Source organism: Mesoplodon mirus (assembly GCF_964341445.2).
Source record: "Mesoplodon mirus genome assembly, chromosome: 2".
In the NCBI taxonomy this organism is placed as follows: domain Eukaryota; kingdom Metazoa; phylum Chordata; class Mammalia; order Artiodactyla; family Ziphiidae; genus Mesoplodon; species Mesoplodon mirus.
The window spans coordinates 99,124,998-99,142,135 of record NC_138977.1 but is presented as its reverse complement, the minus strand read 5'-3'; the positions used below and the strand labels follow the sequence as shown (position 1 = coordinate 99,142,135).

General features: G+C 33.8%; 1 protein-coding gene across 22 annotated transcripts in view; it reads right to left on the bottom strand.

Moving 5' to 3' along the window:
* Positions 1–17,138, bottom strand: part of ADGRL3 (adhesion G protein-coupled receptor L3) — a 590,718-nt gene that overhangs the window by 71,135 nt on the left and 502,445 nt on the right. For all 22 annotated transcript variants that reach the window (XM_082611711.1, XM_082611707.1, XM_082611717.1 and 19 more), the window contains one exon: positions 15,754–15,845. In XM_082611711.1, coding sequence (XP_082467837.1) covers positions 15,754–15,845 — 92 coding nt within the window. The remainder of the gene's footprint in view (positions 1–15,753; positions 15,846–17,138) is intronic.

Genomic DNA, 17,138 nt, shown 5'->3' with positions numbered 1-17,138 from the left:
TTCTCATTATAGGGGTCCCAGAAGGAGAAGACAGAGAGCAAAAGGACCCAATAAAATATTTGAAGAAATTATAGTTGAAAACTTCCCTAACATGGGAAAGGAAATAGCCAGCCAAGTTCAGGAAGTGCAGCGAGTCCCATACAGGATAAACCCAAGGAGAAACATGCCGAGACACATAGTAATCAAATTGAAAAAAAATTAAAGACAAAGAAAAATTATTGAAAGCAACAAGGGAAAAATGACAAATAACATACAAGGGAACTCCCATAAGGTTAACAGCTGATTCCTCAGCAGAAACTCTACAAGCTAGAGGGAGTGGCATGATATATTTAAAGTGATGAAAGGGAAGGAACTACAACCAAGATTACTCGACCCAGCAAGGATCTCATTCAGATTTGATGGAGAAATCAAAAGCTTTACAGACAAGCAAAAGCTAAGAGAATTAAGCACCACCAAACCATCTCTACAACAAATGCCAAAGGAACTTTTCTAAGTGGAAAACACAAGAGAAGAAAACGACCTACAAAAACAAACCCATAACAAATAAGAAAATGGTAACAGGAACATACATATCGATAATTACTTTAAACATAAATGGATTAAATGCTCCAAACAAAAGACACATGTTCACTGATTGGATAAAAAAAAAAAAAAAAACAAGACCCATATATATGCTGTCCACAAGAGACCCACTTATGACCTAGGGACACATACAGACTGAAAGTCAGGGGATGGAAAAAGATATTCCATTCAAATGGAAATCAAAAGAAAGCTGGAGTACCAATACTCATACAAGATAAAAAAGACTTTAAAATAAAGAATGTTACATAATGATCAAGGGATCAATCCAAGAAGAAGATATAACAATTGTAAATATTTATGCACTGAACATAGGACAACCTCAATACGTAAGGCAACTGCCAATGGCTACAAAAGAGGAAATATACAATAACACAATAATAGTGGGGGACTTTAATACCTCACTTACACCAATGGACAGATGATCCAAAGAGAAAATTAATAAGGAAACACAGCTTTAAATGACACAATAGACCAGATAGATTTAATTGATATTTATAGGACACTCCATCCAAAAACAGCAGATTACACTTTCTTCACAAGTGCACATGGAACATTCTCCAGGCTAGATCACATTTGGGTCACAAATCAATCCTTGGTAAATTTAAGAAAATTGAAATCATATCAAACATCTTTTCCCACGACAATGTTATGAGATTAGAAATCAATTACAGGGGAAAAAAAGTAAAAAACACAAACATATGGAGGCTAAAGAATATGTTACTAAATAACCAAGAAATCAATGAAGAAATCAAAGAGGAAGTCAAAAAATACCTAGAGACAAATTACAATGAAAACACGACAATCCAAAACCTATGGGATTCAGCAAAAGCAGTTCTATGAGGGAAGTTATAGCAATACAAGCCTACCTCAAAAAACAACAAATATCTCAAATAAACAATCTAACCTTACACCTAAAAGAACTAGAGAAAGAAGAACAAACAAAACCCAAAGTTAGTAGAAGGAAAGAAATCATAAAGATCAGAGCAGAAAAAATGAAATAGAAACAAAGAAAACAATAGCAAAGATGAATAAAACTAAAAGCTGGTGCTTTGAGAAGATAAACAAAATTGATAAACCATTAGCCAGAGTCCTCAAGAAAAAGAGGGAGAGGACTCAAATCAATAAAATTAGAAATGAAAAAGAGGAATTTAAAACAGACACCTCAGAAATACAAAGCATCCTAAGAGAGTACTACAAGCAGCTTTATGCCAATAAAATGGACAACCTGGAAGAAATGGACAAATTCATAGAAAGGTATAACCTTCCAAGAGTGAACCAGGAAGAAATAGAAAATATGAACAGACGAATCACAAGTAATGAAATTGAAACTGTGATTAAAATCTTCCAAAAAAAAAAAAGTTCAGGACCAGATGGCTTCACAGGTGAATTCTATCAAACATTTAGAGAAGAGATAACACTCATCTCTCTCAAACTCTTCTAAAATTTGCTGAGGAAGAAACACTCCCAAACTCATTCTAAGAGGCCACCATCACCCTGATACCAAAACCAGACAAAGATACTGCAAAAAAAGAAAATTACAGACCAATATCATTGGTGAATATAGATGCAAAAATCCTCAACAAAATACTAGCAAACAGAATCCAACAACACATTAAAAGGATCATACACCATGATCAAGTGGGATTTATCCCAGGGATGCAAGGATTCTTCAATATATGCAACTCAAATGATGTGATACACCAAATTAACAAATTGAAGAATAAAAACTGTATGATCATCTCAATAGATGCAGAAAAAGATTTTGACAAAATTCAAAACTGATTTATGATAAACACTCTCCAAAAAGTGGGCACAGAGGGAACATACCTCAACATAATAAAGGCCATTTACAACAAACCCACAGCAAACATCATTCTCAATGGTGAAAAACTGAAAGCGCTTCCTGTAAGATCATGAATAAGAAAAGGATGTCCACTCTCACTACTATTATTCAACATAGTTTTGGAAGTACTAGCCATAGCAATCAGAGAAGAAATAGAAAGAAAAGGAATACAAATTGGAAAAGAAGATGTAAAACTGTCACTGTTTGCAGATGACATGGTACTATACATAGAGAATCCTAAAGATGCCACCAGAAAACTACTAGAGCTGATCAGTGAATTTGTTAAAGTTGCAGGATACAAAATTAACGCACAGAAATCTCTTGCATTCCTATACACTAATGATGAAAAATCTGAAAGAGAAATTAAGGAAACACTCCCATTTACCACTGCAACAAAAAGAATAAAAACCTAGGAATAAACTTACCTAGGGAGACAAAAAACCTGTATGCAGAAAACTATAAGAAACTGATGAAAGAAATTAAAGATGGTACAAACATATGGAGAGATATGCCATGTTATTGGATTGGAAGAATCAACATTGTGAAAATGACTATACTACCCAAAGCAATCTACAGATTCAATGCAACAACTATCAAATTACCAATGGCATTTTTTACAGAACTAGAACAAAAGAATCTTAAAATTTGTATGGAGACACAAAAGACCCTGAAAAGCGAAAGCAGTCTTGAGGGAAAAAAACGGAGCTGGAGGAATCAGACTCCCTGACTTCAGACTATACTTTACAACAAAGCTACAGTAATCGAGACAACATGGTACTGGCACAGAAACAGAAATATAGATCAATGGAACAGGATAGAAAACCCAGAAATAAACCCACGTACCTATGGTCAACTACTCTATGACCAAGGAGGCAAGGATATACAATGGAGAAAAGACAATCTCTTCATAAGTGATGCTAGGAAAACTGGACAGCTACATGTAAAAGAATGAAATTAGAACCCTCCCTACCACCATACACAAAAATAAATTCAAAATGGATTAAAGATCAAATGTAAGACTGAACACTATGAAACTGTTAGAGGAAAACATAGGAAGAACACTTTTTGACATAAATCACAGCAAGATCTTTTTTGATCCACCTCCTAGAGTAATGGAAATAAAACCAAAAATAAACTAATGGGACCTAACGAAACTTAAAAGCTTTTGCAAAGCAAAGGAAACTACAAACAAGATGAAAAGATAACCTCAGAATGGGAGAAAATATTTGCAAATGAATCAACCAAGTATTAATCTCCAAAATATATAAACAGCTCATGCAGCTCAATATTAAAAAAAAAAAAACAACAAGCAACCCAATCAAAAAACGAGCAGAAGACCTAAATAGACATTTCTCCAAAGAAGATATACAGATGGCCAAGAAGCACATGAAAAGCTGCTCAGCATCACTAATCATTAGAGAAATGCAAATCAAAACTACAATGAGGTATCACCTCACACCAGTTAGAATGGGCATCATCAGAAAATCTACAAACAACAAATGCTGGAGAGGGTGTGGAGAAAAGGGGACCCTCTTGCAGGGTTGGTGGGAATGTAAATTGATACAGCCACTATGCAAAACAGTATGGAGGTTCCTTAAAAAAACTACAAATAGAACTACCATATGACCCAGCAATCCCACTACTGGGCATATACCCAGAGAAAACCATAATTCAAAAAGACACATGCACACCAATGTTCATTGCAGCACTATTTACAATAGTCAGAACATGGAAGCAACCTAAATGCTCATCAACTGATGAATGGATAAGGAAGATGTGGTACATATATACAATGGAATATTACTCAGCCATAAAAAGGAACGAAATTGGGTCATTTGTAGAGACGTGGATGGATATAGAGACTGTCACACAGAGTGAAGTAATCAGAAAGCAAAAAACAAATATCATATATTAACGCATATATGTGCAACCTAGAAAAATGGTACAGATGAATCAGTTTGCAGGGCACAAATAGATACACAGTTATAGAGAACAAACTTATGGACATCAAGGGGGGGGGTAGTGGCGGGGGGTGGGGGGTGGTGTGATGAATTGGGAGATTAGGATTGACATAGATACACTAATATGTATAAAATGGATAACTAATAAGAACCTGATGTATAAAAAAGTCAATAAAATTCTAAAATTCAAAAAAAATTTTTTTAATGAAGAAAAAAATAAAAAAATAAGTTAAAAAAATTTGTATCCCCAAATCATAACTAGATTCTTACATTAATTATTTTAAATGGTATAAACAAAAGCAATTAAAAACCTTGAAATGAGTTCCATCTGTCAAAGAATTTGGAGATAAATAAACTACAGTAATCTAATGCTCCCATTTTCATCAGACTTGATTGAATTTTCATTATCTCACTATATTCACAGTAAACCATTAATAATAGACAATTAAACATGATTTTTGGGAAACATTTTTCAGAGGTTAGAAATATAGAATGACTTGCAGAAAAATGACATTTTAAGATTATTCTATTACTAATATGTTTATGGACATAATGTAGGGCAAGCAATTTTGAAGAAAAAAATGTTTATATGAGTACTATACATTCGTAATACCAACTTTAAAAATTCAGATTGCTGTGGTACAATAAAGAAACAAATATTTGGTCTTTGTCCTGGTTCCTAGTTCAGGGCTCCTAAAACCCTTGTAATCTTTGTAGTGGTAACAGTGTCTTTTGTATGCTCGTGAGATGATGGGGGTGGGGGGGTGCCTAGAGGTAATGGAAGACAGTAGTGGGGGCTAAGTAGCTCCTCAGTGGGAAGTGGTCTGAGAGAAACAAAGCCAAGATTAGAAGGTTGGAACTTTCAGTCCTGCTCCCACCTACAACCCCATGCCCAGGGAAGGAAGGAGGGTGGAGATTGAGTTGAATCACTAGTAGTCAATAATTTAATCAATCATGCCTTTGTAATGAAACCTCCACTAAAACCCCTAACAGATGTGGTTCAAGGAGCTTCTAGGTTTGGCAAACACTTTGAAGGTCTAGGAGGGTGGGGCCCAGAGAGACCATGGAACCTTAGTCCTCCGCCTCTCCCCGTGCATTGTTTCCATTTGTTTTTTCCTAAGTTTTATCCTTTTTAATAAAGCTGCGGTTGTAAGTAGAGCAGTTTCCTGAGTTCTGTGATTTGTTCTAGTGAATTATTGAACCTGAGAGGTGGTCTTGTGAAGCCCTAAATTTGTAGTTCTCCAGGAAGAAGTGTGGGTAGCCTGGGCATTCCTGTTTGTGGCTGGCATCTGCAGTGGGGAGCCCTTAACCTGTGGGATCCACTCTAATTCTACGAGTTAGTGTTAGTGTTAGAATTGAATTGAATTGCTGGAAACTTAGTTGGTGTTGGAGAATCAGCTGGTGTGTGTAAAAACAACATGGAACTGGTGTCAAAAAACACCACTCAAGTCCATGAAAAAGAACATTTTAAAGTGCATGCAATCTTGCCACTAAAAGGTGACCATTATTAACTTTTTAGTACATTTCCATTTAGGTTTTTTTTCTGCATATATAATCAGTCATTTATGAGGAATAAGAATGGTCATTTTATATCCCAAAAGGTATATTAGCACTCAGCTATCCTATAAAGTATATTTGATAAAATTTTATAATATATATATATATAAAACTCTGTATTTTATTTTCAGAAAGACAGCTAACTAAAAGATCATCTCAGGTATAAAAATGTGTATCTTATTATTTCTTGAAGTAAAAGGAATTTTGTTGCTTAAGTAATTTTTATTGATGATTAATCCTCTCCAAACTGTATGATCTATTGATTTTGTTTCTTAAATTAATGAAAAATACACATAAAAGTTACTAAATATGTTCAAAATATAAAATACTTTTACTTATCAACAAAGTATTTGGACATTTGCATTTTATATAAAGTATATAGGTTATATATAGTGTATGCATAGTATATAATATACATACATACACACATACCTACATATAGATATAGATTTTATAATATATTAATATAATATTAAATTTATAACAGTATATACATTAATATATATTAACGTAAAAGGGAAAATAGAGGATTAAAGTAATCTTGTAACAACACTGTATTTTTCAAGATGATATAACTTTCTTTCCAAGTAGATGAATGTTTCTGAACACAATGAGTAGTTACTGCTTATGAGCCATGATAACTTATTGCATTACTTTAAAGGAAAATATCTGCTGGTCAATAAATTAACAGAACTGAGTCATAAATTCATCATATAGGGGCTTCCCTGGTGGCGCAGTGGTTGAGAGTCCGCCTGCCGATGCAGGGGACACGGGTTCGTGCCCCGATCCCGGAAGATCCCACATGCCGCGGAGCGGCTGGGCCCGCGAGCCATGGCCGCGGAGCCTGTGTGTCCGGAGCCTGTGCTCCGCAACGGGAGAGGCCACAGCAGTGAGAGGCCCGCGTACAGCAAAAAAAAAAAAAAAAAAAAAAAAAAATTCATCATATAAAGGATGAACTGTTTTGTCTGTATTCCTTCTTACCTTCACCTGTACACTAGATCCCATCTTCCCTTGCCTACTTAAATGCAGAAACCACACAATTTTCCCCTCTCTTGCCTGCATCAACTAATTGTCTATTCATACCAGATTAAAAGGAAGAGGCTGTAGTCTCTATCATGCTTAAAAGCTAACCAATCAACAAAACAAAACAAAAAAATGCCCTTGATCCAACACTTCTCTCCAGCTACTATACTTCTTAGCTCTTATTTACAGAAAAAGATCTGAAAAGAGATGTCTTTACATGTGTTTTTTAACTCCCCTCTTCCCATCTGTCCCCAACCCATTTTAATAAGGCTTCATCAAACAACTTTTGCCAAAGACACAAGAACCTTCAAGTTGCTAAATCCAGTGGTCAAGTGTAAGTCCCCATCCTAATTGAAATGCTTCATTTGCCTAGCTTCCAGTATCTTTAACTTTCTTCCTATCTCACTGGTTGCTCTTTCTAAATCACTTTGTAGACTCTGCATTTCCAAGTTCTCAAAATTTAGAGTGACCCAGGGTTTCAGTCCTTGGTCTTTTTCTTTTATATGTCTACATCAATCCTTTTATTTTATCCAGTCACATGGGTTTAAAACGAAATCTACTATGACCCATTCTCCCAAGATTGTAGCCAGTACCCACACTCCTACATTTGAGGAGTGGCCAAGCAGACAGAAGTTGGATGTGCTGGTTGCAGTGTCCCCATGCCTGTGTGAGGCCCCACATGGTGTGGGATGGAAGTCGAGGTAGGAAGAGAAGGAAGATGGGTAGTGAGTCAATGGCAATATCCCGACATGGAACTCCAGGGAACTGAAGGATTCTAAATTCAATCCTGGCCTTCCAGGTGGTTTTCAAGGTATATCTGTTAGAGTAAGAGGTTAGGATATGTTTAATTTATCATTTTGTACTCTTGCCCTGAGCTCTGCAAACGTTGAAACTAGCTTGTTCCTGCCCACAGAGTTGAGCCAGTCCCCTCTGCCAGATCTCTGCTTTCCCAGACCCTCTTGCATTAAGAGGTGGTCATCTGATCTAGATATGTGATATGAGCAAGGAGCTTCTGGGAAATATCTTCTACCCTGACCATGAGAGAGAAAGGCATGAGAAAAGGCTTCTGAGGAAAGCGTTATTTTCTTCCTTCATTTTTGCTTTTGAACACAATTGCTAAAGGATATGATGGTGGGAGCTGAAAGAGCCATCTTTGGACCACACGTTGACACTGTGAATGACAACAGCCAACATGCTAAGGATGATAAAAGATGGAAAGAGCTTAGGTACTTACTACCATTACCGAGCTATTAAACCAACTATGGAACCACCGACCTCTGGATTTTAGTTTCTGTAAATCATCAGTATCATTATGATTTAGGCCCCATACTGGTCAGCATTTGCTACTCATAGCAAAGCTATCCTAACAGAAACATACAGTGACTAAGTGACAGAAACCAGTCTGGCTGGAAAATCACTATCTTAAGTTTTGGTCATATCTGCATACCACCTTTACATTATTACTTTTTTCCCCAAAATATCTCACTTTGCTTAATTTTTTAAAAGGAAATATATCATTTTCATAAGTAAAACAGGATCATTTACCATTATAGACAGTAATAAAGATATATAAAACAAAATCAATACTGAAAATAAATAAAACCTGAAAACCATTAAATGCAAAAATAAAATAAAATAAAATCTATATACCAATGAATCCAGATTTAAATCTTCAGCTTTCATTATATCAACTGCCTACTCAGCATCTACACTGTAATGTTTAGTAAGTCTTTCAAAGTTATGCTATTAACCACTTCCTCCAAAGCTCCTGATCTACCCCTAATGTGATTTTTTTCTACAGTTCCATATCTCAGTACCGCAAGCCAAAAACCTTGGAATCACATTCCACTCCTTTCTCTTATAGTCTATGTAAAATAAATTAGCAATTCTGTAAGTTCTATCCTCAAAACATATCCAAAATTTTAGCATTTTTTTAATTAAATAAATTAATGAATAATTAAAGGACAAAAAATCATATCAAAGTTTATACATTAAAAATTAAATAAAATATGTGAATAATATGGAATACAAATACTATTTAATTATAACTATTCTCAGATTTCTTCCACTCTTATAAAAGTTTAAGTGAATATTTGCTCTGAACTATTTGGGGGGAAAAACTACAGCCTTATTATGACTACTTATTTTAGATTAATTTTGCTATTGTATGTATGATTACTTCAGAAATTTTGGTTTCATAATACAATTCTGATTACCAAGCTTTCCCAAAGCTGACTGCATGTTTCATATAGGATACAAAGGAAATCTGAGTCCAGCCACATATAAAGAACACAGGAGCTGCTAAATTTTACATTTTTCTCATAAAGAAGAATTATTTTTCCCTTAGGTAGTCTCTCAGGCTTTCTCATCCTTAGGCTGCAATTGACTCTCCTAGTTATGATATAAACCTAATTATTTTGGGGAAAAGTGAAAGAATTATTTGATCTCAAGGTATAACACTTAACAGTTCCAGTGTGCCTGTGACAGTCATCCTTCAAACTGTTTTTTTTTCTCAAGTGTCAGCTCCCAGAGTATGAAGTATGCCAAATACAGTGATACATAAAACACCTGGTTCCTAGAAAGATCACATAGGGATTTGAATGCATTTTAAAGAGAAAGACTCAAAACAGAGACTAACACTTTTAACATTTCAGAAAAGTTAAAACTACAGCGTAAAACGCATAATACAATGAGACTGGCAACAACACTTGGCGAATGTACAGCTTCGTGAACCAGTGGCTACAGTTCATTTTCCATAGAAGTGATTGTTAAATGCTTGTAAATTGAAATTAAGTTAATCAGCAAAGGACTAACTAATACCTAAGGAAGGTATTAACTTATTTGAAGCGACTCTAGTGGTGTCAACAATACACAGGGCTCCAAACAGTTCTGTTTAGATTGTATTACTTTTCAAATACACCTGGATCATTTATGATAATGTTATGGTATATTTCCAGTGATATTTAGCCACAGAACAAGGAAATGGAGGAGATAACAGATGATATTCCTTTCAGAATTTCTTAAAAAGTATTTTATCTTATAACAATGAATAAAATAAATCAATTATTGGTTCTGACTCAAGAACTAAAGTGTTCAATGTGTGTGTGGGTGTTGAAAAGTATATTTGATTTAAAAGGTTTGGAAAAAAACACATCTTCAGTATAGTGTGTTGGCCCTGGACGTGACAGTTTTTAAACACAACATCTCTAAATATTTAGAAATATTTTAAAATAATTAGAAATTTGTGATGTTTTCATTTAAATTGAGTAGTTTTGGTGGTGGAAGGTAAACAACAAATAAAGTCAAGTGAATGGAGACATAAGTTTTTTTTTTAAAGTCGGCATGGACTATATAAACTATACTGAGCTTCCTGTTTAAAAACCCAAAACAATATTTCAACATTTTTACATCACTAGCTAATATTTTAAGAAGAATGAGAAAGTACTATAAATATTTTCCTCAAAACTCATCCAGAAAACATTGAAGTGGATGAATATTTTTATTAAGTATAATTCAGAACTAGGTTTACTGTTCTCATAAAGGATCAAACTCTTTTTAAGATATTGCTCTGACTACGGTATAAAAATGTTACCATTTTGAAAAGCAGGCCATATATATATATATAATTCCATCTTAATATATTAATATAAAGAAGAAAAATTAAAGCATTGAAAATTTTTTGTGATGTTGTTGCATTTTTCAGGATTATATCATTCTGCTTTTCCACTTTCAATTTTTTAGAACCCTACCACATTTAACTCCATGAAGTACTAATGTAATACTAGTCAAGCTAAATTACTTAACCGATTCTACCAATATCTGGAAACACAGTACAAAGCAAAAGTTACCTTCTTAGGGAATAAATAAGTTATTATGGATACTGGTAAGGCAAAACATTTTTCTATTCATCCCTGAAGCTACTCAGAAGCCTTCTTAGGTTTCGTTATGTAAGGCAGGTGCCCAAGTTCACTAAGACACTTTTTTTTTTAAATTTAGAGCTAACTACAGAACTTGCTATTTATTAATCAAATGAGCATTTCACTCCTAGAGCCAATTCTTTCATAATAGGATAACTTTGGCTTAAAAAAAAAAAAGGATCATATCAGGCAAATTCTTTATGACACTACATAAGAAACAAAGCCAGTCAAATTCTAATGAGATTTTGATAAGAGGTTCAGCAAATTTCACTAAGGAAAACACAGAGAACCAAAGGCAGCAATATATTTCCACATAGAGTGGTTAAAAATAATCAAACCATACTGTATGAATACTAAATTATGAGCTGTATGCTATACATATATGATTATATTTAATTATAGCATAACTCTACAAAGTAGAATCAATTATTCCCAATTCTGAGGAGATACTGAGACTGAGAGCCATGACATAACTTGCAAGATCATATATCCATCACAGGACTGAACTGAAATTCAAATTGAAATTGTGTATGACATGAGTTTTTGCTCCCCTTTAGCACTACACCTTCCTTTAGCAATTAGAGCACAGGGAGGAAGGAAGGAAAGTGAATGGTGTTTCTTTAAACCATCTGACATTGTGTTTGCCAGCCCATCACTCATGTAAAACCCAAGTTAAGGGGAGATACCAGAAATTGGAAAACTGGACTAGGTCAAAATCAGAATCTTGGATGCAGAAGTCTGTCCCTGGAAAAGAGCAAAGGGTCAGACATAGGAAAGGGAAGCTTAGTAGATTCCTTGTCTCTCCATACGGGCACCAATTTTCTTTCTTAGCCCTAAAAACTTCTATTATTTCTTTTAATTCTGCAAAGTACTTGTGATGCTGTTAAATATTTTTTCAACAAGAGAAGTAGTTGATAACTACAGAAATGATCAATTTTTATTTCTAAGTTAAATGTCAAGCGTGCTATAAATGATCCTCAAGAATTAAAGTTTTAACTGTCATAATACTACAGTGATACTATGAATTAATTTTGTACTGATAACAATTCATTAACTGTTTTATTTATATTTATATTATTTTTTAAGAACTAGGTTAGATTTTTGCTATGATTACTGTAAGCTCCAATTTCAACTTGTTTGAAATTAAATCAGAAAATTCAAATGACTGGAATTACTTTTTTCCTCCAAATATAATTACCTATTTTGATGAAAAGAAGACAAAGGACAAGTAAGCAAACAGCAAACCGAAATACATTATTTAGTTTTAAGTACTTTTTTAGTTAAATCTGAGACTTGGAGTACCTCATTTCCTCTGTAATCATGTTAACTATAGGAATTTACTCTATTATTATTTTTTCCCAGAGTATATCATTAATATAGTAATGAGCTAACGAAATGACTGTTTTATACTAATATCAAAATGTGTTTATTATGATGACTGTGAAGTAAATTTAAAATTAAAATATAATTAAATTATTTAAAAATAATAATTAAATTAATTAGAGTAAATTAGAGTTAGCCATGCAGTGTTAGGGAAAAGAAAATCTGTAGAGTAGCAGCAGATAAGACCTGAAGCACAAGTGAGTACACCCAGAATGGCCAGAGGGGCACATGGCTTAAAATGGGACAACTAGACCAGGAAGGCTAAGTAGGCCATGGTAGGAAGTCTGGACTTTACTGTAAGAGTAACTGGAAATCACTGAAGAGTTTTACCCAAGAGAGTTGCATAATCAGACTTAAACTTTTCAAGAGATCACTCTAGTTAATGAAGGCAGGAGCAAGAATCAGTATGGGGAAAAATGTCAGGAGACCACTGAAGCAGCTTTGCAGAAGTTCATGGTGGCCAAAAAGGAAGTGGTGGTTGTGAACATGGGGAGAAGCAAACACATTTTAGATAAAGAAGATATTTCTACGTGAAAGAATGTGTGTAATAAAAGTAAAAAATATTTGATAAATGAATGAATGAATTGTTTTAGAAAGACACTGACCAGCAAAAGGCCTTATATGGTGAATTTATTTTCTCAGTAAACTGCCCAAGGTGGTGCATCTTATTCACCACTTTACAAAAATACAAAAAAAAACCCAAGAAAACATTATTAACTTTTATGCCCTTTCCCTGTACTAAAAAAAAGAAGACATTGCAAATAAATGATGCTATGCCTTTAAAATACTCTCACATCATCCATATCACTTAAAAATTCATGTTATACAGATCCTTATTTTTGTTAAAAACAAAAAGGATGCCAGATTTTGTGTTCTGCTTAAACCTTTCTTAAATTCTTTCCTTATCAATTATGGCCTGGTGATTTTTTTACAAGCACTTATTAAATAGTTAACATATTTTAAATGAAATAAAATGTCCTTCAGATTCTGTAAAGTTCTAAGGATTATTTTCTTGAGATTTCTCTCTTATTATCTCTCTCCTGCATGCTCTCATATCCTGTAGATGATCATTTTTCCTACTTCGTAGAGGAGAATAGGCAGAAATCCCTCAATTTACTGCTCTACCCTGGTTCCACCAACATATCTACATCACGCCTATTATTTATGTTATCTAGTCTGAGTAGAAAAGGATCCTCCTAGCTTGCTTCTGTTATCTCAGTAGAAAAGTGTCCTTCATGAAATTGAGTGGGGTGAAATTACTCTCCCTCTATTCTGGATCTCATTCCCTTTAGTTCCTCAAGTCATGACTATAACACTGATTTCCTTTCCTCTATTTCTAACCACTTTTTTACTGGTTCCTTCCCATCAGTATATCCATATCCCCTTTTTTCCATCTTAAAACCACCCTCCATATTCTTTCTAATAGCTACTTAATTTCTCTCCTTGAGCCTTATTGATTTTTCCTTAAAAAGTATCATCAAAGGCTGATTACATACCTCTGCTCATTTGATGGCTGGGTATGTTTCATTATTATACCCATTTTAAAGAGTATAGGAAGCCTCAACAAGGTTAACTAAACTTTCCAAAGGCTATAAACTATAAAGCTGTTTAGACAGAATTCAAATCAAGACAGTCTCATTTAAGGCTTTATTTTGCTTTGTAATATAAAGTTTGATGCCATCAATATCATTAAATGTAATTATTAGCTTTTGTGTGTTTGTTTTCCTAAATAGTAATATCACAGAGATTCAACCCATATTACCTAAAGAAATACACATGAATAATGAGAATACAAATCTATCTTTTAAATATGTGACTGTACTAAGTACAAGGCCTTTTTGAAATTTTTAATCTGGTAAAAGCTGTTACATAAATATCAACGTATTATTCACTTCTCTCTGATAGTACTTTAAAAGCATAATAAAAATGATAATAAAGTATTATATGCATTTTGTTTTATATTACACAATAGATATAAAGATGCAATTTATACTAAAGTAAGTAGAAGTATGATAACATAAAGAAATTATGCTTTATGTGCTGATTTAACAATCCAAATTCAGTATCATCAGGAGCAAACGGTCCAAGGAACTAATACTGCATTTTAGAAGGGTAGTCTAGTTGTACATAATTGAACAGTATAATGACTCAACTAAGTAATATTAAGAAGCACAAAAGACTATTACTCATAGTAGATAACTTCTAGTTTGCTCCATTACATTATTTTTTCTAATTCCTTAGCTACCTTTTCAACTAATGTAGACAGATGACCCCTTAAACAAAATTAAATAGTTAATGTCAATACACTTCTGTCACTACAGTTTTTAATGTATTACTTTATTCTATAAACATTCATTGAGGGCCTACTATGGGCAAGGAACTGTCAGGCACTGAATGTAGGAGGATGAAAAATGGGTGACATAGCTGCTATCTGAGGTAGTTCAAGGAGAATATCAGTAGCACATGAAAGTCACAGGCAACCTCATGAAAGTTCATCTGAAAGTGCATTCATTTAAATAAAAACATTTAACCAAGTTAACACATAGCACAGGCAAATCATATACAAATGCTACTTAATATAGAATATATATTAATGACTAAAGTACATGTTCACATTACTCTTTCTCAAGTGTCACAGCCTCTAAAGGAATAAGATAAAAATTTTGATTACACTAAAGAACTATTTTTTTTCCCAGAAAATGTAAATTGTCTTATTTTTGCGTATATATAAAAGAAGTACTACTAGTGAGGAAAGGATTGTGGATATTTTCATATCTCTGCATGGTTCAGGTTTTTGAGGATAAAAAAGTAGAATTTGGGTTAAAGGATAAACCTTGGGAATTAAAAGATGATTGAATAGGTAGTGACAGTCTTATGGAGGGATTTACTTCCCAAGAGGTAAATGTTAACATTTCAAAGGGGGTACAACCTGGAGACATATATATGTATACAATAGGATTTTACATTAGGGAGCTGAGGTATCCTTTTCTCTCTCAGGAGGAGAGGAGGGCAGCTGTACAACAGCTCCTCTGCAAACACCCAGGTTAATAATTTCAGGGTTCCTCTCTTCTGGTGTAAAAATCCCCCTTTTGGCACTTGCAGGTGCCACCATCTCAGTCTCTTCACACTGCTCTGAAGGGAGAGATGGAGTGTTGAGTACTGGTGTGGTCATAGCGCTAACAAAGAATAGTCTGCCCAGACACAGCAACTTTGTTTCCTGGACAAAATAAATAAATACATCTAATAAAAACTTATCATACTGTAAATAAGAATTTAGGGGGAAAAGTTTCTTTGAAGACAGAACTTCACTCTACCTATTTTCAGGCAGATCAAGTCACCTCAATAGTCAATAAATGATCTTATTCAGCGAAGACAACACATTGACCTTTATCATTTTGCCATAAGATTTCAATACAATGAAAAGTAGGGATAGTTTAGTGTATCAAAGTAAGGTAGACTAAAGAAAAGAAAAAGAAAAATCACTTACTTGATATTATCAAGACAGCCCGATTCAGGTTTCAGAATGGCAGTGTGATGAAACATTTTATATAAAGCAATCCCAAGGAAGATTACATTAAGCTGGAATGTAAAAGGTACTGTTATATAGCATAACTGGAGTAGAAAAAAAGCAAGTGTATTCTCTATGACAGATGAGTTGTTCTGGGAAATTAGCTCTCCTACACTTATAAAGGAATCGGATCATAGATGACTGCCTAGTATTTTAGTAAAAGCAAGAGGCCAGTTGGGAACCCGGGATACCAATGAGTTACAAAGCACTGCTATGCCAAATACACACACATACAAAATCAGCAGCAGTTGGAATGATGATATGGAAACTGCAAGACAAAGCCAAGTCAAGTATATATTTTTTAAAAAGACAGTAATTATTCCAGGTGTGTTACTATATCTACCCTTTAAACATGGCCCTTGATTTACTGTTCAAGTGCTACATTACAAAACATAAATACAAAAATCATAATATTTTTGAATAGATCGGTCAAAAGGATTATAAAATGCTGGTTAAATTTTGATGCTACAACAAATTAGGATTAAAGTAGAGGGAACCCCCACTGACATTGTTATATCACTGGACCAAGAGAGAACATATGGTTTGAAGCAAAACAAAATAAAAGCTCCAGTGTAAATTTCAAATATCACACATATGTAAACTGTATAGAAAACCACATGTTGAATTGTCATTGTCACCTACTTAGTTTATATATCCCAGAACTTGGGGTTATTTTGTATTTTAAAGTATATAAATAATGATATAAGTATATAAATGGTAAGTATATAAATAATGCTACCACCAATAGTATCTCAATTAGGATAAATAATGCATATTTGAAATCAAGATATTATGCATTTAAAAATTTTTTAAAAAGTATGATTCCAGAATGTTTACCTAACTTACTTATCATTCTCAAGTGAAATCCTCTTACATTTTAAAGTTTTTGAGATTTATATAAAAACAAAACTGGAACAGGAAGGTTATTTTACCACATTTCCAATTTCTGTTTCCATTCATAATTCAAATTATCCAAATGAAAAAGAAAGAAAATGTACTATTGTCAAACAAAGTCATCACTGTTTAAAACCTATAAAACCAAATGGATTATGCTAGATCAGGCCCCTGAGGAGCCACAGTACTGCGTAAGCTCTTGCAAATGCATGTTTTCTTCTCCCAAGGGTTTTGATTAAGTATTTTACAATATAAAAGTAGACTACAATGAGTGTCTAATTGCTTGAGTTATATAGGGTCAAATAAGTACATGCTTTCCCCAAATTACTCTATGTAAATTAAAGATAGACAGCACAAGGATAGTGAAAGTTTTATTTCTTGACCTGGGAAACACATAGTTAATTAGGAGT